General features: G+C 37.3%; 1 protein-coding gene and 1 long non-coding RNA gene across 2 annotated transcripts; both read right to left on the minus strand.

Moving 5' to 3' along the window:
* Nucleotides 1-1,001: 1,001 nt before the first annotated feature.
* Nucleotides 1,002-4,347, minus strand: LOC107783807 (uncharacterized). Its single transcript, XR_001647544.2, has 2 exons — nucleotides 3,523-4,347; nucleotides 1,002-1,304 (listed from the first exon to the last, which is right to left on the minus strand). It is a non-coding gene; the product is annotated as an uncharacterized LOC107783807 (long non-coding RNA).
* A 4,554-nt stretch (nucleotides 4,348-8,901) lies between these two features.
* Nucleotides 8,902-11,487, minus strand: LOC107783808 (cytochrome P450 78A3-like). Its single transcript, XM_016604827.2, has 2 exons — nucleotides 10,449-11,487; nucleotides 8,902-9,693 (listed from the first exon to the last, which is right to left on the minus strand). The coding sequence occupies exons 1-2, from the start codon at nucleotides 11,412-11,414 to the stop codon at nucleotides 9,061-9,063; spliced, it is 1,599 nt and encodes a 532-aa protein (XP_016460313.1). The 5' UTR covers nucleotides 11,415-11,487; the 3' UTR covers nucleotides 8,902-9,060.
* Between the last annotated feature and the right edge of the window lie 11,401 nt (nucleotides 11,488-22,888).

The following is a 22,888-nucleotide window of genomic DNA, read 5'->3' on the forward strand; positions in this document are numbered from 1 at the left end:
TAAGTGTAAATTAGTCAAATTATAAATTTTAATACTAATGATAATTAGGTTAAGAAATTTGATAAAAGAAACTAAAGTAAGAGAGGTAAGAATAATATTATAACTCAGGTCATTGTTATAAAGTGAAACCTAAGATAGGTCTCTAAAGTATTAGAGTTGTCAATATGGGCGGGGTCGGGCTAGCCCAGTCTACATGGGCTTTAGCAATGGACGGGCTGGGTTGGGCTAGCCCACCATTTTGATAGGCCTTATAATGGTCAGACCACCCCAGCACTATGCGGGTTGCAGGCCTCCACGGGCCGGCCCATCATTTTTTAAAATTTAATTTTATATTTTTTCTTTACGTTCTAATCTTAAAAACATAAATATTTAAAAGTTAAAAAATCTTATTGGAAAAATTTAACAAAACTTAATAACTTTTATATTGTTCCAATATATCACAATAAACACTAGAAAAATAAAAGACAAGACTATATTTTGTTCACTAAAAGTCAAAAGTCAAAACAAACTATTCGAGAGAACGTCCATGAAGCTTATGAGATATCCAATACATCATCTTCACTTTCATCTACATCTACAATTCAAATGCAATATTAATTAGTTAAATATTAAGAATAATTAAATTTTTAAAAATAATTAACATTTTAAGCCTTTGATGTTTTAATATGATGAGTTTAATAAACTTTAAACTTGGCATACTCTTCTTGTTATTTTTAGTATCATATACTTTTTAGAGAAACTTTCAGAAACCACTATGTTTTAGTGGTTATTAGCTAGTTGTAGCTACCATTTACTATATTACTTCATATAGCTATGTTTTCAGATTTTTTAGAGTGTATTCGATATATTTAAGCTAGTGTATTCATGAATACAGTAGCATTTCTAGGCGTGAATGTCACGATCCTAGTTCGCCCTCCGTGAACTGCCGTGACGGCACCTAGTCTCTACGACTAGGTAAGCCTAACAAATGTGGAAAATAACAAAACTTGCGAAAGAAATAATTAAAAGCCAAAATAACCGAATGAAAATATTATTTAAAATGCCGCTCGGCATATACAATACAACTTCTCGAAGATTAACAACATTTCCCAAAATCTGGAATCTCATGAAACCACAAGCCTTGGAATGTCTACCGGTGTATAACTCCAGAATATCTAACAAGGAAAAGAAAATACAAAAGGGCTAAGACAATAGGGAGAGTAGAAAGGGACTTCTCGATCTGCGGACGCGACAGATATACCTCGAAGTCTCTGGAACAGTTGCTTCGCCTCAAGGGTGATAGGACTGAGTCAAAGTACCTGGACCTGCACATGAAAAACATGCACAGAAAGGGCATGAGTACACCACAGCGGTACTCAGTAAGTTCCAAGCCTAACCTCGGTCAGGCAGTGACGAGGAAGGTAGGGCCCTACTAAGGTTAAATAAAATATAAAGTTCGACAGTGTAGAACATATCAGTATAAATAAGTATAGCAGTAAAAGTAACACAAGGTATAAAAGGGCAACAACAACTATTACAGAGGCAAGGTAAACACAAAAAGAAATACGACTCAGCACCAAAATAACAATCGGGGATCTCCCAGGATACTGTCCTGTAGCCCCAAATATACATATCCAATGGATCTCCCGGGATCTTGTCCCGTAGTCCAACTCATAGTGCGCGGGGATCTACCGGAATCCCGTACCGTAGTCCCAAATGTAAATACCCAATACTGGGGGAATCTACCGGGTGCATTCCCGTAGTTCCATATAACCGTGCAGGGGGATCTACCGGAATCCCACATCCGTAGTTCCAAATATAAACAGACAAGGGGGAGCTACCGGAATCCCACATCCGTAGTCCCAATGTAAATACACAGCAACAATAGGAAAATATTCAGAAATGTCAAATTTCATATTAAGGCAAACAAGTAATTCTAGCCTAGCATGTTGCACATAATTCAGGTAAGGCAGTTTGAGCAAATACAACAATTAAATCACTTAGACATGCTTTCCTAAACTAACAACAAACTTAATATTGCAAGTAATAAAAACAGGAAAGGAAACGTACTAGTAATTACTTAATGAAAAACCAGATTTCCAACAATTAGCACAAGTACGCACTCGTCACCTTACGTACAACGCATCTCAATTACCAAATATACCAAATCCTAAGGGGAAAGTCCTCCACACAAGGTTAGACAAGCCACTTACCTCGAACCATCTCAAAATCAATCTGAAACCACGCTCTTGCCGCGAGTACTCGACACCAAATGGCCCGAATCTATTCAATTCAATTTCATAATGTAAATAACACTTCGAGTAACTGTCACACCTCCTTTTTTACCTACACCCCCGGAAGGGCGTAAAGGGTGTATAAGGGAGTTTTTCCAATTAAAGGACAATCGAAATAGGATTTATTTATTTATTTAAAATTCAGAGTCGCCACTTGGGAGATTTATGGTGTCCCAAGTCACCGGTTTAAAATTCCGAATCGGGAAAATGTTGACTCTGTATTACAGTCCACGAACCAGAAATCCGAGTAAGGAATTCTGTTAACTCGGGAGAAAGTGTTAGGCATTCCCGAGTTCCGTGGTTCTAGCACGGTCGCTCAACTGTTATATTCGGCTTAATATCTGATTTTAAACAATTATGAATCTATGTGCAGATTTTAACTTTTGACCGCTTTTAGTTAATTTAAGGAAGATTTCAACGTTATCTAAAACACGTCTTTGGACCACGCCACATGAAATGCACCCGCGGTCCGAGACACATTTTATTTAACGTTGTTAAAATTTTAGAACCGGGCCACATGAAATGTACCCCGAGTTTTGGAAATTAAGCATCACAACTACGTCACGGGAACCAAACCCGTAGCCATGATAATTATTATAACGCGCCAGAAGCACACTACAATGTTCATGATTCTTCCTAAACTTCGAGATTATTGTGAGGCTCAAGTGTTATGGAAGTCAAATGTGGGAGCAAAGAGATTTATCTTTTACGGATACATTTGTAATGCAAGATTTGTTTATTTGGCTCATATTCTTTCAACTGGCCATCGATATAATTTGACAAAATTAAACTTCCCTTTCCTAAATAGCCCAATTACTGCAACTATTAATTTAAAGTAAAGGAAAACTAAAATTACATTAAAATTCCATTTTTTCATACTACTCAAAGGACGTTTTGGTCATGCTGAATTGTTCAGGCACATAAGGAATGAATTGAGTAATCAAATTTCTAACACAAACTTCAAAACTTGATGGGAAAAGATAGCTGTACTTAAATTGGAATTCAGTTACACTTACTAAGATAAACTTATTCACCTTAAGAGCAAAATAAGTCTGACAAACTAGGTCCAAATCTCATTATTAAACACTCGTTACCACAGATCAAAGAATGATACAATTAATAATAAGAGCAATGAGTAAACTAATCAAATCAACAAAATAAATGCATACCACAGGAAAAAAAACAAAACAAACCAAAGCATTCAACAAGCTGAAATAACGAGATGAGATAAAATGAATAACGGATGGACCTTAAATATCTGCAAACTTTCTTCAATATCCGGATCAATTACAGAGCCTCCAACAAGATCGTATAGCAACACTAAATAGAATAACCCGCCAGAGTGAAGAATCGCCAGGACCTTCGACTGGATTTCTAACGGAATCCGCTCGTCGGCGGCGACATCGACCCCGATGAACTCGATTTTGGAGTCGCTGTTCTTCTGTGCGAGAAGGAGAGTAGTTTTAGGTGATTTTCACAGCTGTGTTTGGAGCTGAAGAGGAGGTGTGGTCGCCGGACATGGAGAAGGGAGATTGGTTTTGAAGGTGATAAACAACGACCCTAAAACTTTTTCCTTTCAATCTGCTTTCTGATTTTCACTCGAAACTGGATCATGAACGAAGAAACCAATTTCGTCTAGGGTGGAGATGGTCGCTCTAGGGTGCGTCGTTCATGTCTGTTCCGTGCGAAGAAGAAGAAACAACGACGACGGGATTTTTTGATTCCGGCGAACTTGGTTGACGGGGGATGCAGAGGATCGTCGTCTGGGTGATCGGCGTAAGCTCAGGTGCGGGGTGTGGTGATTTCCGGCGAAAGGTCACTGTTTTGGGTTATTCTGCTGAAGAAGATGAACAATGACAATGGGTCGTTTGGAGAATCTTTTCAGCTTTTCATCAGTTTTTCCAGCCTTCTCCTTTGTTCAGCGTTTTTTTCTCTTTTTTATATTGTAGAACCTAGGTTTTTGGTAGGGTCTTAGTTAAGGGGTATGAACCTAGGAATTATGGGTTTGAAAATTATGAGCTAGGTCCAAAATTAGGCTTAAAAATGGGTTGCTCGAGCCCAAGTTCTATTCTTTTCCTGCGAACGAGATTAAAATACGGTTCCATTTATTAATTAATCCTACTATTCAAATAATTATTAAAATAAAACTAACCATTAAAACAAATCTATTTTTGGTATTTTTAAATATCATATTAAAATAAAAATACGATACTATTTTTATATATTTTTTTAAAGATTTTTTTTAATATTAAAAATGACTACAAAACATTGATGAACCTATTTTTTGTGATTTTTGTTTTCTTGTGATAAAATAAAGTAAAAGAGCCAAAATTACTTGAAATATCTATATTATGCCTAAATTAAATATTTTATGCTAATATATAAAAAATCTTGGGGATGGTCAAAAATCACATGTCTACAGTAATTGATTCTACAAAGAAATTTTAAGCTAATACGCGAAATTACGTAAAATAACCAAAACGCCCCTCGGGCCCACGTCTCAGAATCGGGTAAAATTTATATTTCGAGAATCCTCACACTCTCACGAGTTCAGTCATACCAAAAGTACCAAAATCGGACCTCAAAGGGTCCCTCAAATCATCACTCAAAAGTCTATAATTAGTCAAGCCCTAACCCCCAATTTACCACTGATTTTTCTTAATTTGTTATGCTTAAATTGATAAATATCATTCAAATAACGAGTTTAGGGACCAAAGACCTTACCTCAATGAACTACTCTGAAAATCCCTCTTGAAAAGTGCTCCCCAGGCTTCTTCCCGTTTGAAAAAAGATGAAAATGGCTAAATTTCGCGAAGGCAAGTATTTATATGTTTCTGCCCAGCGATTTCCGCATCTGCGGCTCTGGGACCGCATCTGTGATCCCGCTTATGCGGACCAATGATCGCATCTGCGACAATCACTAACTCGGCCTGATTCCGCATCTGTGACTCCCCATCCACAGATGCGGTACCGCTTCTACGGTTCCTACTGAACCTCCTCATTTCCACTTCTGCGATGCCAAATGCCGCTTCTGCGGCTCCGCACCTGTGGTCCCACACTCGCAGGTGCGGTTATGACAGAAAACTAACTGAAGCTGCAACTCCAAAATCCTTCCGTCAACCATCCGAAATCATCCCGAGGCCCCTGGAACCTCAACCAAAGACACCAACAAGTCTAATACCACTGTCCAAACTTATACCAATCCTTAAAACACCTAAAAAATATCGAAAACGACGAATCAACCACAGATTCAAGCCTAAAAATTCCAACACTCTATAAATACGCTTTCGATTAAAAAGTCTATCAAACCTCGTCCGAATGACCTGAAATTTTGCACACACGTTACATTCAATACTACGAAGCTACTCCAACTTCCCGAATTCTATTCCAACCCTCAGATCAAAATCTCACTATCGAACCAAAAAACTTCAAATTCGACTTTTCGGCATTTCAATCCTAAATTAGCTACAAACCTCCAAAATACAATCTGAATATGCTCTTAAACCCGAAATCACCCCACGGAGCTAACGAAATCATCGGAATTCCATTCCGAGGTCGTCTTTACACTGTTCCGACTACGGTCAACTTTTCAATACTTAAACTCTCGTCTAGGGACTAAGTGTCCCAGAACTCTCCGAAACTCAAAATCGAACGTCCCATAAATTCAAAATATCATAAATAAACACGGGGGAAGCAGGTAATAGGGGATCAGGGCGTTAATTCTTAAGACGACCGGCCGGGTCGTCACAGTGAAATAGGGGATTACAGCTAAACATATTTTTTGTATTCAAGTGTATTCGACTGTATTCATGGCGTGAAACATGGGATTACAAGTGGACAAATTATTGTATTCAACTTTATTCACGACGTAAAATAGGGGATTACATTATTTTTAAATGAAAAGTGAATCAATTAACATAATATACTTCTAATATAACACAACAAACTCAATTATAACACACAAATTTTGTATTTCTAGTTATAAAAAAGATTCTCAACCGAAAAACACCCCAAAACATAGCAATCTTTAGAGAAATTATATAATACATCTGGTTATAAAAGAGATTCTCAACCGAAAAACACCCCAAAACATAGCAATCTTTAGAGAAATTATATAATACATCTGAATACATAAATTATATTAATTAAAAAATATATATGAATGCATTCATGGAATATAGCGAGACAGTGAATACAATGAAATACATGGAATACAGCGAGATATACTGAAATACAATGAAAAAAAAGAAAATGAATACAACGAAATACATGGAAATACAGCGAGATACATTGAAATACACTTAAAAAAAAGATAATAGAATTTTCAAGTTGCTCAACCCCAAACTCCGTCGTCTTTTTTCAAGAATAACCCTAATGTCGTCTCGTCAAGAGGGCCGCGATTCTGACTCAAAACGTCATTGCTCCCGTTACTGTAATACTATTCCGATTATAGAAAGCAAAGTTATGCGAGAACAAACCAATCGACAGAATTGCAAATTGCAGATCACATCTAACCTTTTATTCAAAACCGCCACACAACAACCAAATTGCAGCTTTGCAGAGAATTTCTTAAATCCAAAGCAAAACTTCCCCTAATAACTCATCTGTGTGTTAATTGTGTGTGAAAATAAAATGCACGGAAGACCACGCAAAGCTCCAACAACAGAAGAGCAACAAGATTCTGCTATCAAAGCTTCCAAATTATGTTTTCTCCAATCCCAATTTCTCCAATTCCATAGGATATTCGTCGCTGATGGTAGTGGTGGCGGAGAAGCTTTCTAGGAAGAAGAATGATCGACGGAGGAACTGATGAGAGAGAATCCATGAATTTGTATTCATGGAAAAAACCGGCGTTGAGAGAGAGGATGGAGAAAAATATGAAAGAATGAGAGAGAAAGCTTATTTTATGGCTTAAGGGTAGGAGGTAACCATAAATAAATATTTGGCTATAAAAAATCAAAAAGTAGCTATGAAATATAATTTTTTAAAAGAGTATTTATTTAAAATAAATAAGGTATCAACCTTTGTTATAGGAGGTAACTAATCTTACTTTTTATATTTTAAATATATATTTTTATTAGGCCCACAGGCCGGCCCAGCCCAGCCTCAGTCAAGCCTCCATGGCCACGGACTTATTCGGGCTAGGCTTAAAGCCTCGTTTTTAAATGGGCTTCAAAAATTCTAATCCAACCCTGCTAAATCACGGGTTGGGCTGGTCCTACGGGCCAAACCTATATTGATGACTCTAGAAAGTATCTCAAATTCACTCTACTATTATAATATACAAATTAAACTAATATCTTAGGTGTTTAATCAAATAATTCACTCTATAGTTCACTGGTATAGAGTGCATTTGATATGAGCTAGATTCATGACCTAAAGCTGGAGGTGCAATCGTCGTCAGGAACTACTTTAGGAGCTAGCTCAGCAAATCAAAGTTACGATATATATTCATCTTTATCTCCTTTAAACAAAATAACTCGGCCTCTTCAAGTTTGTTCACATTGTCGTTAAAGGAGGGTTGAGTAAAACTTGTCAATTCATGATAAATTCTCATAATACAGGTAGTTAAATATAGTGAAAAATGAAAGAAAAAAAATCCATATATGTAATATTTACTATTTGAATAGAAGTTTTAGTTAGAGAACTTCTAATATTATTATTATTATTGTTGCTATTATTTATATATATATGTAACTCATTTTTTCACTTGTATTTATTTTTATGATGATGAAATGAATGAGCTTAAATGGATTAGTGAAAATTCATGTAACCGACTCCAATTTGCTTAGATTTAGGCGTATTGTTATTATTGTTATTATATACTTTTAACCAAACAAGTCTCATCGCATATTGTTATGAGTAAGAGAATGTTAACGTCATGATCGTCATCTTTTGGCACCCAATAATAACAAATTAAACAAAAGGAGGTTTTGGCTCAATCAAATTTAACAAACAAGTGGTTAGTAGTATAAGTAACATCTCAATTTTCCTTAATCCAACTTTGTTGATATTTGATAATGAGAGAGTATAAGACAAGAGCGTAGCGTTGTGAAGAGCATTTTTCTCTTTCTGTTTTGTGTATGGAGGTGTGTGTCGGTGTAATCTACTCATGTTTTAAACATAAAAGGAGCTAGGAGTACTTTTTTTTTTATTTATATAACAAAATTTAATGCCTAAATTACAGTTAGTAATTTAGAAAATGCACATCCAATTAAACACTTGTATGTGATATTTAACAGTTTCTTGCAGTGTTGATTGTTACATGACTTCAATATTCAGCAGTTTGTAATTTCTTTAACGCAATATTTGTTTTTGAGTAATGATTTCTTTAGTCATGTGCATCCAAACTGTTTGTAATAAAAAAATGCTTAATTATAGTTTATTCAATGAGTCTATTTTGTTAAGATGTATTACAGTTAACAATTCTAGTAAATAAATATTACCTATTTCTCCTTTTTATTAATTAGTTATCAAAGAATCAAGTAATTCAAAAGAAAAACCTTCAATATATATGCTTGTACACTACAAAAATAGCACCACACACATGAAATGGAGAAAGAATATAAGTATGTCTTAGCTGAAACATATACTGATTTAACCATCATTTGTACATTCATAGCCAGAATGAGATTAATTGTTACTCCATAATATAAAGTAATAGTAACAATTAAAATATAATTTTATTTAAAGTAAAAATACAATATAGTACGTAGTTAAAAACACACGATCGATATTCCAAATAACCTACAGGGTTTCGTTACATTTCTTGGCGAGTGCTCAAGCTTCATGGAGTGTGTCTTGGACGCACCCTCACTGTGAGTGGGTTGACCATTTCACAGGAAAGCCTAAGTACCTCAGACAAGTCAACAGTTTTGGTTTCATCAGTAGGTCCAAATTGGAACTCCTGCAAAAGCGATGCTACCCAAAAAGTGACAGTAGTCAAGCCGAGTGTCTTTCCTGGACAAGCTCGCCTTCCAGAGCCAAATGGAGCCAGTCTCAAGTCAGACCCCAACACCGAGAAATCCACAAGCTCGGACTCGGACTCGTTCATGAACCTCTCGGGCTTAAACTCAAGTGGATCCGTCCAAACCTCCTCACTCCTCGTGATGGCCCACATGTTCACCATGGCTGTGGTGCCTGCAGGCACGTGATATCCGTCCACTATCACGTGCTTTATAGCTAGGCGGGCCCATGACAACAGTGGGCCCGGAGGGTGCAATCTAAGTACTTCTTTCACTACGGCTGGCAGATAAACCATGTTCGTTACATCGGACTCCATGATTGGACGACATGATCTTCCAACAATCCTGTCCAACTCCTCTTGTACCTTTGACTGAACATCAGGATGAAGTACCATCCGTGCTAGTATCCACTCTATTAATACTGCCACTGTGTCGCTCCCTCTAAATATCATCTCCTACAGATCATGCACCAACATGAAATTAGGAAGGGAGACAGAATTGCAAGTGGGTTTTAGGCTTTCATGGCTTTTTACACCATGAATTCAAGAAAATGTCTTTTTTAGATCCTTTACTTGTAAAAAATAGATCTCCTATGTGTGAGAGAGATGAGGTCAACTACTAATGATGATTGAAATTTATTTCGAAATTCATTTCTACAAGTTTATTTTAAGAATCCAATTTACTCCCCCTTAAAAAATGAAAGGAAGAAGAGAGAAAGCAGTTGCTTCATACTAATAGGCTGTTTCGCCAAATTATCCCTGGCCAAAAGCACTCTTTTTCCAAAAAAAAAAAAAAAAAAGTAGTAGTAGTTTTTTTTAAAGGTTAAAGTATTTGGCCAAGTTTTAAAAAGAAAAAACAGTGTTTTTGAGAAACAAAAAAAAAGTAATTTCTTCCAAAAGTACTTTTGAAAAAAATATACTTAAACCACTTTTTAGAAGTTTAGTCAAATATTAATTGTCGCTCAAAAATATTTTTTTAATTAATTAATTAAACACAAACTGTTTCTTACCAAATAAATTAATTTTTAAAAAAGCACTTTTAAGAAAACGTACTTCTTAAAATAAAATAAACTGATTTTAGAAGTTTGGCCAAACCGGCTATAAATTAAGAAAGCAAAGAAATGGACTGACCAGTGACTATCTCGCTAAGGGAGAACAAAATTAATATTGGTTATGCTTGTTTTCATATATAAATATATATGGTTGCTTACCCAGAGTACGGCAATCATATCAGAGTCTGATAATCTTTCGGAGTCCGGAAGTGAGAGCAAAACATCCACAAAATCACGGTGACCGTTGCTAGGTTGAGCCCGGTGCTCGTCGATGATCTTTCCCACAAACTGGTTTACTTTAGGCACGAGCCGTGAGCACCTGAGCTGTATTTTCTGCGGGTCAAATTCAGCTAACCAAGGGAGGTGATCCGACCAATTGAGCATTCCCAAAAGCTCATAACCTTCATCTACTAACTCGCTCAGCTCTTCGTTACAGTCATCCAGGAGACTGTAGTTGCGGCCAAAAACAGAACACATCATATTGTTTACAGAAGCCTTTTTCAGAACATCCCTAACCCGTATGTTGTCACGAGAACCGCCACCTTTCAAAATTTCGACCATCTGTTTCACAATTTCGCACCGTTGTGTTTCAGAGGCTTTGATTTGTTTAGGACAAAACAAGTGCGTGGCAGCAATTTTTCTAAGTGTTCGCCAGTAAACCCCGTAAGAAGCAAAACCAATTGATCTGTTGAACATTAGTCTGTAAGCTGACTCGTTTACTGGACGATCAATGAACGCTGAACTGTTCAATATCTCCTTTGCTACCACTGGGTTACACGTTACAATAACTCTGGTTTCACCTAGGCTGAAGGACATGAGACGCTTGGCTTGGCATGATTTTGCTACGGCTGCTATTTTTTGGTGTGCTAAACCAGTCATAAGGTTCATGCTTCCTATAAGAGGAAAACCTCTTGGGCCTGGTATTGGCTTTGGTGCTACAAAATACTTTCTCCATTTGTATTTACCCCAAGCTGGACCACCAGGGTGAGTCCAGTAAATCATGTTCATGACTAACCAGACAAGAAGAAAAACAAGTGCAAAACATATGGAGTTGATGGGGGACGTGAAATATTTGCAATTTGAAGCTAAAGCGAAAACCCAAAGGCTCTCTCTGTCTGTCGTCATTTTTTTTTGTATTTGAGAGATAGAAGAACTGGGGAAGAAACTTAAATTGGTTTTGGGGTGTGAGATACGAGGCATTGGATGGCTTTATATAGGCAAAAGCTTGAACAATACTTGGGAATAGAAACCCATATGTAACTGAAAAAAATATTTTTAAATTAGTACTAGAATATTTGCCACGTGATGTGCGAATATTGTTAATGGATAATACTACGTGTATTGATGTTGAATTAACACAATGATTAGGTAATAACAATTCGGAATTGTAAAGAAATATAGGAAAATGAAGGGAATATTAAGGAGCTCCGCACGAATGCATGACGATTAACGAAGGTGCATGGAAACAGCAAAGCTACATTATTGGCGCTACCACGTTGTTGAGGTCTTGAGTTCGAGTTCTGGGTATAGAAAAATTCTTGATAGGGAACACTTCCCTCCGAATGGGGTCCTACTCAGCACGAATCCGAATATAATCGGGCTTCAATGTGATATCGGACACCAGGTGAAAAACCAAATAAACAAAATTAGGCGCTAATAAAATGAGCAGTAATCTAGCTGTAAAGAAAGAATAGCATCTTTCTACACTTTTGGTCTTAAACATGCAATAAAATAGTATCCGTGTGGCTATACAACTTATGAAACTTGTAACCTTAAATATATCATGACATTTTGTGACTATAAAAAATTCTTACTACACGCAAAATGAAAACTTTAAAATTAAAAATTATTCCAAATATTAAAATATGTTATTTTTTTTAACCAAACTAATATGAAATTGAAAGGGAGAGATCATTTAATTATTTACAGCCGCCATTGCACTAGAGAAAATTATCGAATAAATTCTAAATGATGAAACATGTACAGCCAAAACCTCATTAAAAATTATGCTTGATTGAAATAAGATTTAAGGTCCTGCAATGTTGGAAATATTATAAATGCAAAGAAGACTTGGAAATCATTCTTAATGAAATATATAGCCAATGGGAGAGTCAACTTTTCGACTGTAAGATTCGTTAGCTCTTAGGTCATTATTGGACATATGTTAGAGGGAGAAGGAAGCCTCAACTGAACTTATTCGATAAGAAAAAACTCAAGAAAGAAGACTCTTTATTTTATGTATCTTAATTAATTTGACTAAAAAATTCTTGACTCTTACTATCTTAGACTAATAGTGTATATAGCGTATGTACCGGCAGTACTCGCTGAATTTTGTATCTTAAGCATCATGTCATTGTTATAAGAAAGTGTATTTTAAGGTAAAATAAAAATATTGGACTTAAAAACTTATAAATGTAGAAATATGACATTATTTTAATTAATAACAAACTAAAAAAAAGTGCAAGCACATAAATTGTAATGGATAGTGTAGGCATCTAAATTTTATTAGCTAGACTTAAATTCATAGTTATAAATCACTTTTAGGATAATGAACTTGGTACCACGTGTCAAATGACGTGACATGCCAAGTCAAACGGAAGAGTCAATAGGATCATGCCACGTGTTAAATGACAAGGTATGCCAAGTCACATTAAAGGCCAATGAAACTGCGCCACATATGCAAGTGACATGTTCTGGCCAATCAAATGCGGCCTTGTCACACATCAATTTGATTGGTCGGAAATTGTTCTTATCACAACTCTTCCCTCCCACGACTATAAATATGGGTCTATATAACCCGAGAAAGATACCAGAAGTTATAACAAGAAGCAAGAGAGAGCAATTTCTCTACAAGTTTCAAGCAATCAAGTTTAATTTCAAACTCAAGAACGAAGAAGAAATCAAGATTCAAGGAGTACGAGTTCAAATCAAAGTTCTATATTCAAGATCACCGTTCGTGGCAATAACTACATATTCAAGATCAAGCTCAAAGTTTCTTGAATTTATTTATTATTGAAAAGAAGAATCAGAGGATCTAGAGATTGTACGTTCATATTATTTGAAATCAAATACTATGATTGTTGTAATATTTTTCGATCTGATTTTATTTTTTTAACACAATTTATTGTCTACAGATAGAAAAATATTGAACCCCTTCCCCCCCCCCCCCCACACCAAATCCCCCAAACCAAAACCCAGAATGGCATAAAAATAGATTAGATGCGAAGATGGAGTGATAAAATTTAAGGTTCCACCAAACTATATAGAGAACCAGGTTCTCTATTAGTTTCCATAAAAACCACGCACACTGCAGTAAGTAAATGACAAGAGAAATTTTACGTGAAAAATTTCCAGCTCAACGAGATTAAAAACCATGACCTACCCTTTTAGGATTTCAACTTCACTACTGAGCAACTTTAGATTACAACCTATATAACCTAGAAATTAACCTCTTAATCCCTCACTAACTTGTAATACTCTATTACAAGCCATTTTGTAATAACTTTATCACAAAGACTTTACAACTCGACTAACTCTAGCCAAGACACAAACACACGTGTTTATGATTTACAAAGGATTTCCTACACAATGATTTTAAGTAAGCTAAGTAGGAATTACAAATAAGAACTTTTACAAAGTTACAACTCAACTAAGGACATATAATAACTAGATATGGGAACTGGTCCGTAGCAGTGTTGTTCTTTGTTCTTGATGCACTTGAGAATCATTTTCTGGATGATCAATCACTGTGAGAGTGCTTGAGTAAATTCTCTAAGTGTCCAAGTGATTTGTTTTACCTTCCTTGATGTTAATAATACATTTGTGACATCACTTAGAATGATGTAAGCAAGTTACGTAAAAGGCACTCCCCATAAAGTTGATTGTTGCACTGTTTCTGTATTGTAGCGTGTGTAGGCAATAACTTTATAGCTGGGGCAGTTGACTTGTGCAGTTTCCTCGGGAAACGGTAGCTATTTGTTTCCTTTGTTGTTTCTTTAACTCTGAACAGTTGAACTGTGTCTCCAACTGGAGATTTGTTGATCTTAAGGTCTTAAGAATGTGTAACAGGTTCCTTATCTTGTATTTAAAAGTAAGTTTGTTAGATCATCAAAACATAATAGGGGTACACATATAACCTATCAATTTTTCTCTTTTTAATGATGAGAAACTTATAATTCAAGTTTCCCCTAAGAACCAACATTTCTTGTATTCCCCCTGAATCTATTTCCCATCCTGTTCCCCTTGAATTATTTCCCCCCTTTTGGCATCATAAAAAGATTAGCAACAGGCTTTAAGCAAAAAGAAGTCTAGCGAGAGTTAACTCATGCCAATTATGTGTATACAAAATGACTAAAAATAGAGCATAAAAGCAAGGCATATACAACAAAAAGGGAAAAGCTTCCATTATATAATTTGAATTTTAAAATAAGGAGCATATTCAATGTTATTAACAACCATCCACAATTCAAAAAAACAAAAAAAATACCACAAACATCATCAGAAACTAATCATAAGAAACCAAAAATTAAGACTTGACACTGAGGGGATACTGTCTAGGGAGCACTAGAAGGAGAGGGCTTAGAGGCAGAGGCAAGGGTTTGGAGGACTAGATCCATTCGAGCATTCGCTGACATTTGCTCATTGAGCAGTTTCTCTTTCAGGTCCTCCACTTATTTCTTGAGTTCAGCATTCTCCTTGGTCAGATGGGCAACTTCTTCGCTTTGAGAGCTACTAGAACCAGGTGCCTTCTGAAGCTGACTCAACTGGCTCTAAAGAATAGCATTTGTTGCTTTCAACTGCCTCAGCAGCGGCACTGTTCTGAGCGTTGATCAATTGAGAAATGGTAGCAGTGCTTCCAATTCCTCCAGCCCTATCAATGCACTCACATTCTTCGAGAGTGGACTTAGAGAAAGTTTGCTTCTTATAGACCAATTTAGCTTGTCCCAGAGGAACCTTTAAGTACTTAAAAACCTTGGTGAGAAAGAACTCATAAGGCAGCCCATGATTACCATCTTTGAACTCTGCCACTTTCTCTATGTGCTCTATCATGATCCCATGTAGGTTGATGATAGTGAAGTTGTCCAGTGCTTCCATGAGGAATATGTCTGCACGAGAAGTAATGTATCTTCTCTCAACACGAAGGAACAAGACCTTGTTCACCATCTCAAATAGCAATTGGTACACTGGAAGGAGAGCCTTCTTCTGTACCCGTTCCCCTTGCTGAACTACTTTGTCCTTCAGGATAGCATTTTTGAAGTTTTGAGAACAATCTCCCTGAATAGTACACATCCCTTCAGTAAGCACACCCAGAATAGACCCCAACAAAATAGAGTCCATTACCATATCAACTCCATTCACCAGTACGCATATGTGATCATCCTCAACTTTGAAGAAGTCGGCATAGAAACTTTGTACTTCCTACTCATACACTTTTGGAGCATCACTTGTGAACAAATGTGGCCACTGTTGAAACTCAGAATTTTTCAACCAACTATCGCATTCCAACCTCCTCCAAAATGTCAGGGGCAAATATGCAGCCCCATCACACCTTTTGATTCCTCAATTTCGCTTTCCCGGCACTCTAGGATCACCAACTTTGGCCTTTTTGGAGGAACCAGGTTCCTCATCAGTATCAGTTTTTCTTTTAGCAGACTTGTGAACATTCTTTCCCTTTTCATCAGACTTCACAGATATTTCACACAATTCTTCCATTACCCTGCCAGACTCTTCCACCAACTTATCACCAGATTCTTTCACTACATTTTCACTAGAGACAATATCATAAGACTTGTTTAGACTTTCAGCATTCACAGAAGATCCCTTTTTAGGCTTGGGAAGAATATGTTTCTGTGAGCGCTTTCTAGTTAAGGAACCATGTTCCTCATCCGCTTCATCATCCACATTCACAACATGCACTGTCTTCTCACTCACAGTCTTCCCATTTTTTCACAAATTTCCTTCTCCTTAAATTAGCTTGGTTGTTCTTAAGAGCAGACTCAAGAGCCTCCTTCTTTTGCAACCTTGTAGTAGGCCGCTTAGGAGTGGACTCTTGAGCAGCCATTGGTCTATGCCTAGTCAAGCTAGCAATTGGCATATCATCAGAAACCTCTTCACTTTCCCAAATTTATTCTTCAGATTCAGATCTCATCTCAAGCACAACCACATACAAAGGCTCAGTATCAAAATGAGGACAAGGAGCAGGGTCAATACTGACCTGGGGCTCTTGATAGGACCCCTAAGTTGGATCCTCCGAGGAGGGATCAGGTCCTTTATTTGGTACCCCAGTAATATTGTCCTGTGTTGATTGTTCAACAGGCACAAACTCTCTACCCTCTACCACAATCTTAGAATCTTCCCTCTGAGCCTCAGACCCATGCTCCCTTCCTTCGATAATAACCCCTTCATTAGCTATAGATAGCATGTTTTCTATTGCTTCTTTCTTTTGTAACTCTATGGAAAACACATAAGAAGAGGGAGTTGTACTTTTGGGCTCAAGATTAGGAACTGAAGCATTCTCAGAACCAGCAGTTTGGTCTACATTTGAGCCTTCATCCAAAGGAAGATTGGAGATTTCCTAATTTTCCTCTTCGTCAACTGTACCCTTTTCACCCAGTTTTTCCAGCGAGGTAGGAGGAGAGATAGTAGCCACAAACCTTTAAGGAGTCGAGATTTTGTAGCTCTTATGAGAACCCGAACTCGATTGGGTAGGAGAGGAGATTGAGTGTGGGGGTGACTCCGCCCTAGGGTTTTGTCTAGTAGTAGTATGGAGCGAGGAGTCTAACATTAGTGTTTTAACTTGTGAGGACTAAATGGGGTTGTTACTTGGAACACTCGAGGTTTTGTAATTTTCAGCCATGGTGAGAAGTGATGAGTTGAAGAGAACGGATTGGTAGTTTGAAGAGAGAAAGAAGAAGAAAAAGTTTGAAGTTTGAAGTTTGATGTGAAGAGTTGTGACAGTGATGGATGTATTTAAGATGGATGAGGACTGGTTAGAAAGGGAGGCAATTTTGGGAGTTGGGTCAACTACCAACGGGTGAGACGTTTGGGTTCAAAAGATGCAAGAAATAGAAACTGACACACTGATGACGTGACACTTGTTTTAACCGTTCAAAATTGTGCATGAGAGAACAGAGAAACTACTAACCTGTGTCAGGAGAACCAGGTTCCCTAACTAATCTTGCATCTGTAAGCTTTGCCCTTTTTACTAGCATGCACTGCATCAACTACTTCTTTTCTCTGTAATCATCATGTGTGTCTACCTGTAACTGTATAAAGATGAGTTAGACTTTGCCAGAAAATACTTTTTAGCTAATTTTACCTCGACATTTCTTTCATAGCCAATCATCGAGGGACCAGGTTCTCAGTTGGGTTTTATCAAACCCAGTGCCAGGCGATTTCTTTCAAAATGTTCTCTGCTCAAGGCCTTGGTGAATATATATGCAATCTGATCTTCTGTGCTATAAAATTTCATGCAAATGAGCCCCTTTTCAACATTATCTCTGAGGAAGTGGTGACGCACATCAATGTGCTTGGTTCTCTTATGTTGGATTGGATTTTTGGCCATATTGAGTGCACTTGTATTGTCGCACAGGAGGGGCACACAGTCAGAGAACACTCCAAAGTCTTCCAACTACTGTTTGATCTACAACAATTAAGCACAACAAGAAGCAACTGCTACGTATTCCGCTTCTGCAGTTGAGAGTTCCACCAAGTTTTACTTCCTTGTACCCTATGAGATTAGACAAGAACCCAGGAAATGTGCCATTCCAGACGTGTTTTTCCTGCCCACCAGATATCCTGCATAATCAGCATCAGCATACCCAACGAGATCAAAGTTGTCACCGAGGGATAGTAGAGAACCAGGTCCTGCGTTCCTTTGAGATATCTCAATATTCTCTTGGCAGTCTTCAAATGAGATTCCTTTGGATTAGATTGAAACCTTGCACAGAGTCCCACGCTAAACACAATGTCTGGTCTGCTTGTAGTGAGATACAAGAGTGACCCTATGATCCCTCTATACATGGTCTAATTTATAGGGGAACCAGGTTTATCCATGTCTAGATGAGTAGCTGTGGCAATATGAGTGTCAATAACTTTTGATATTTCTATGTCAAACCTTTTCAGCAGCTCCTTAATGTACTTCTGCTGACATATCAATGTTCCCTTTAGAGATTGCTTCACTTGAAGTCCCAAGAAAAAATTTAGTTCTCCCATCATACTCATCTCGAACTCACTCCCCATGAGTTTTGCAAACTCTTCACAAAGAGAGTCAGCAGTGGCTCCAAAAATGATATCATCAACATATACTTGAACAATGAGCAGGTTCCTCTCTCATTTATTTAGAAAGAGAGTGTTATCAATTTTTCCTCTTATAAAGCCATTTTCTAGAATGAATTTTGGCAACCTTTCATACCAAGCCCGATGAGCCTGCTTTAGCCCATACAACGCCTTGTCCAGTTTGAACACATGCTCCGAATGCTCGTAATTCTCAAATCCAGGTAGTTGCTTGACATAAACTTTTTCTTTTATGAAGCCATTCAGAAATGCACTTTTGACATCCATTTGGAACAATGTGAACTCCATATGTAATGCAAAGGCAATAAGGATTCTGATAGCTTCCATTCGAGCAACTGGAGCAAAAGTTTCATCACAGTTAATCCCTTCTTCCTGATTGTACCCTTGAACTACCAGTCCTGCCTTACTTCTTGTTGTGTTTCCAAACTCATCAAGTTTGTTCCTGAATACCCACCTGGTTCTATAACAGTTCGATCTGCAGGTCAACAAACGAGGTGCCATACTTTGTTCCTTTCAAATTGATTCAGCTCCTCTTGTATGGCATTGATCCAGACTGCATCTTTTAATGTTTCCTTGATATTTTTGGGCTCTATTTGAGAAAGAAAGGCTAAGAAGGCAAATGTGTTTCTGGATTTTGACCTGGTTTGAATTCCCAAGTTGAGAGTGTCACACCTCCTTTTGCCTACCCCTGGAAGGAGTATAAGGAAAATTTTCCAATTAAAGTGACAATCGAAACGGAATTATTTTATTTAAAATCAGAGTCGCCACTTGGGATAATATATGGTGTCCCAAGTCACCGGTTTAAAATTCCGAATCAAGGATATTTGACTCTGTATTGATGTCCGCGAAACATAGAAATCCGGGTAAGGAACTCTGTTAACCCGAAAGAAGGTGTTAGACACTCCCGAGTTTCGTGGTTTTAGACGGTCACTTTGATCATACTTGGCTTAAACAAATTGTTTGATTACTGATTTTAGAACCTATATGCATTTGCCTCTTTTAATTAGGAAATTGTCTTGAAATGGGTCACGCGTATGTGTACCCGTTTGTTTGGCGTGTCAAAATTCATGTCACGCGAACGTGTCCACAATTAATAACGCTTTATTATTATTAAGAAAGTTTAGTCGGATTTTCCCGAACGCATACTTCGATTTTATTTTTAAAAATCGTAATTATGTCATGCGAACGTGTCCACAATCACGATAGTAAGTTATCTGCGCCTAGAGCAAACTACGATGCATTTGTCATTTTTATATCTAGGTTATGAAATTAATACGAGGGCCATGTATGATTAAATTGTGGATGGCATACCTCGGACTGTATGAACTAAATTAAATTAGTGATCTATTAAGGCAATTTTATTATTAAGAAAGTTTGATCAAAGTTGAACGCATACTCCGAATTGGTTTTTAGAATTGTAATTATGTCACGCGAACGTGTACACAATCACAATAACATTTTAAATACGCTTAAAGGCTTTTCTACGAGTGTTCATTTTAATAATTAATAATAATATTTGTGAGGGCCATAAGTGATTTAATTAAATGGCACACCTCAATCTATTTGTAATGGGCTACACTTAACTAACACAGTCCATTAACGTTCTTGTTTATTAAGAGAAAGTTTGAGCCATCAGTGAAAATACTTGAGGTACATGTGATAGTCCTTGAATTATTTTTGGGGTAAAAGCGGGCCAACTACAAGTCCAAACTACTGTAGAAACGGCAGGAGCAAATGGGGGCTAATGGGGCTTGGGCATAAACAAACCAAACGGAAGAAAGGGAAGATATGACCCAACTGGTTTGCCTGGTTTGATTGGGCCAACATTAAGCCTAGCCCTTTCATAATGAACTTCCAATAAGGAAGAAACATTTTCATTACCAGCATATAGAAACCTAACGATTTGAAGCTGGTGAACTTAACGGAAATCGAGTTCGAGCCTACAAAGAGCCAAAAAGAGAACAATAAAATACATCTTGAGATATAACTCCAAGCGGCCACCTGATATGGGCCAAGGCTGAAGACTCTTGGGCATGAGATTGGGCCCAAGACCGAAGAAAAACTGAATTTGATCATTTGAGCCTCATATTAGACATGCTAACTCATCAAGCCCAATTTAAACTGAAGGCCTTCTGATGCTTTGCTGCCCTAGGCACACACATACAATACTAAACATGGAGATCAATATGTTGAATGTAATCATATTAACTACAGACCATGAATCATTGCATGTTAAATTTGAGCTTAATGACATGCTAATTGAAGGGGAGAAAAGAAAAAAAAAACCTTCAGCTAACTTTGACTTGTTTATAAAAACAGAATAAACTAGCATTGTAAACACCTAATCACAACTATATGAAGCATTCTCAAAGCCTAGCAAATTCCAGCCAGTTTTTCAAGTTATTGAGAACCATACATGGATTCACTAATACTATATGACCATTCACATGAATATTGAGTTCAAACTAATGTTCTGATTCTAAAGAAAACAGGAAAGTTAACAAAATACTGCATCTTATCATTACAAAACCAAATAGAGCATGATGTACATCTTCATTTCTGTTAAGAGATTCATGAGAGTACCTGAATATAACAAACAGAATAAAGTGAGTCCTGAAGTTAGAAGAGATGAAAACAAGAATAAAGACTCAGCAACAACAACACAACTTCCACAATTAAACCAAGCTTCATCCCTTTTTAGCACCCAGAAATTTCAAAGAGAGCCTCCTCTAGTTTTTCTTATGAGAATCAGAGAGTTTTTTTCCTGATAATGCAAAATCTTTTGTGCGGAAATTGATGCTTGAAAAATTTGATCCTAGAGTGAAGGAAGGACCCTCATTTATAGGCCCCTAAGGCCATGTGCCTAAAACAGAAATGGGAATTATTCCCAGCCTGCAAAAGGCATCTTTTTAACTGCTTGGGACAGCTTGCTGTCCCTTATTGGCTCAGCACACTTGTGCTAACCAAATAGGGACAACTACCCTTCTTCTAGAAGCTTCCTAAAAAGAAAAATCTGATTTTCTATTCTCAAAACAGCCCCCCCTAGTTTTCAATTACTCAATTATCACCCTAAGAATTTCCTAATAGTTACTAACTAGGCAAACAATCACAAAGTCTGAATTGAAAACAAGGAAAACCAAACATCACAAAACAAATTCTAATTCTTATGAATTTTGAGTAACTTAGATTCCCGTATCATTTGAGCGGAAGACATTTGAACCTAATACTAATCATGAATCCAAAATTAAACAATGATAAGCCTTTTTCAAGGATTAAACCATCCTATCAACATAATAAAACTAATGCAACATGATCAATGCAGGGAAGCTACCATACTGACCAAAATAAACCAATATCAAGAAACCTAACAAACTGACTAATTAGTGATTCAGGCGAGATGATTAAACGATGAACCCTAAAATTATTGATTAAACAGGCAGAATCAAGAGAACAAAAAGAATGAAAACCTAATGAACCAGGATTATAACTAAACTTCTTTATTTAAACGTCAAATAAACCAGTAACCAGAAATTCACCAATAGAAAGAAACAAAACGGAAACAAAAATAAAAGGAGAAAAAAAAAATAAAGAAAAAGGAAAACAAAGAAGGGTATTGGATTTACCGGACAGAGCCAATGGCTAGAATGAACCAACTGAACGAAGGTGACGAACTTGGCCAAGCATCAGCTTTTCGACGAGGCTTGAAACTGTGGTCAAGAATAACCTATTTGAGCGAGTTTCCAACCAAGACGAATAAAGCTTCACAGAAATCCCCGAAATCAAAAATTAGGTCAAACCTAAATTCTAGATTCAGCAAGCCCCAGAGATTTTTTGGGAAAATTGTTAAGGGTTTTGGGTTTGGGGAGGCCTGAGGACTATAGGGTGTTAGTTTGGAGTCGTTTGGATGAGTTAGGATTTTTGGGTTGAGTTTCAGATCCAAAATCGGAAGAGATTGGTGGGGATTTAAAGAGATTGGTTTAGGGATATGGAAAGAGGAGGAAAATGGGGTTGCCTGGTAAAGATTTGGAGAGATTTGGACCACCGGAACCGCCGTGAGGCGAATTCTGGTGGGTGATTGACGGCGGAGGCGGCGGGGAATTTTAGGGCGGCGGCTAGGGTTTTCAGTATCTGAGCTTGAGAGACGATGAACGAGGGGGTGTGGAATGGGGGGGATGCTTGGGTTTGGACAGTTATATACGAAACCAATGGCCAGTTCCCAGCCGTTGGATCATACGAGATCAATGGCTGGGGGGGACTGGACCGGGTTGAAAAGTTGGGTTGGATGGATGGGGCGTTTGGAAATT

This window comes from Nicotiana tabacum, chromosome 11 (genome assembly GCF_000715075.1).
Source record: "Nicotiana tabacum cultivar K326 chromosome 11, ASM71507v2, whole genome shotgun sequence".
In the NCBI taxonomy this organism is placed as follows: domain Eukaryota; kingdom Viridiplantae; phylum Streptophyta; class Magnoliopsida; order Solanales; family Solanaceae; genus Nicotiana; species Nicotiana tabacum.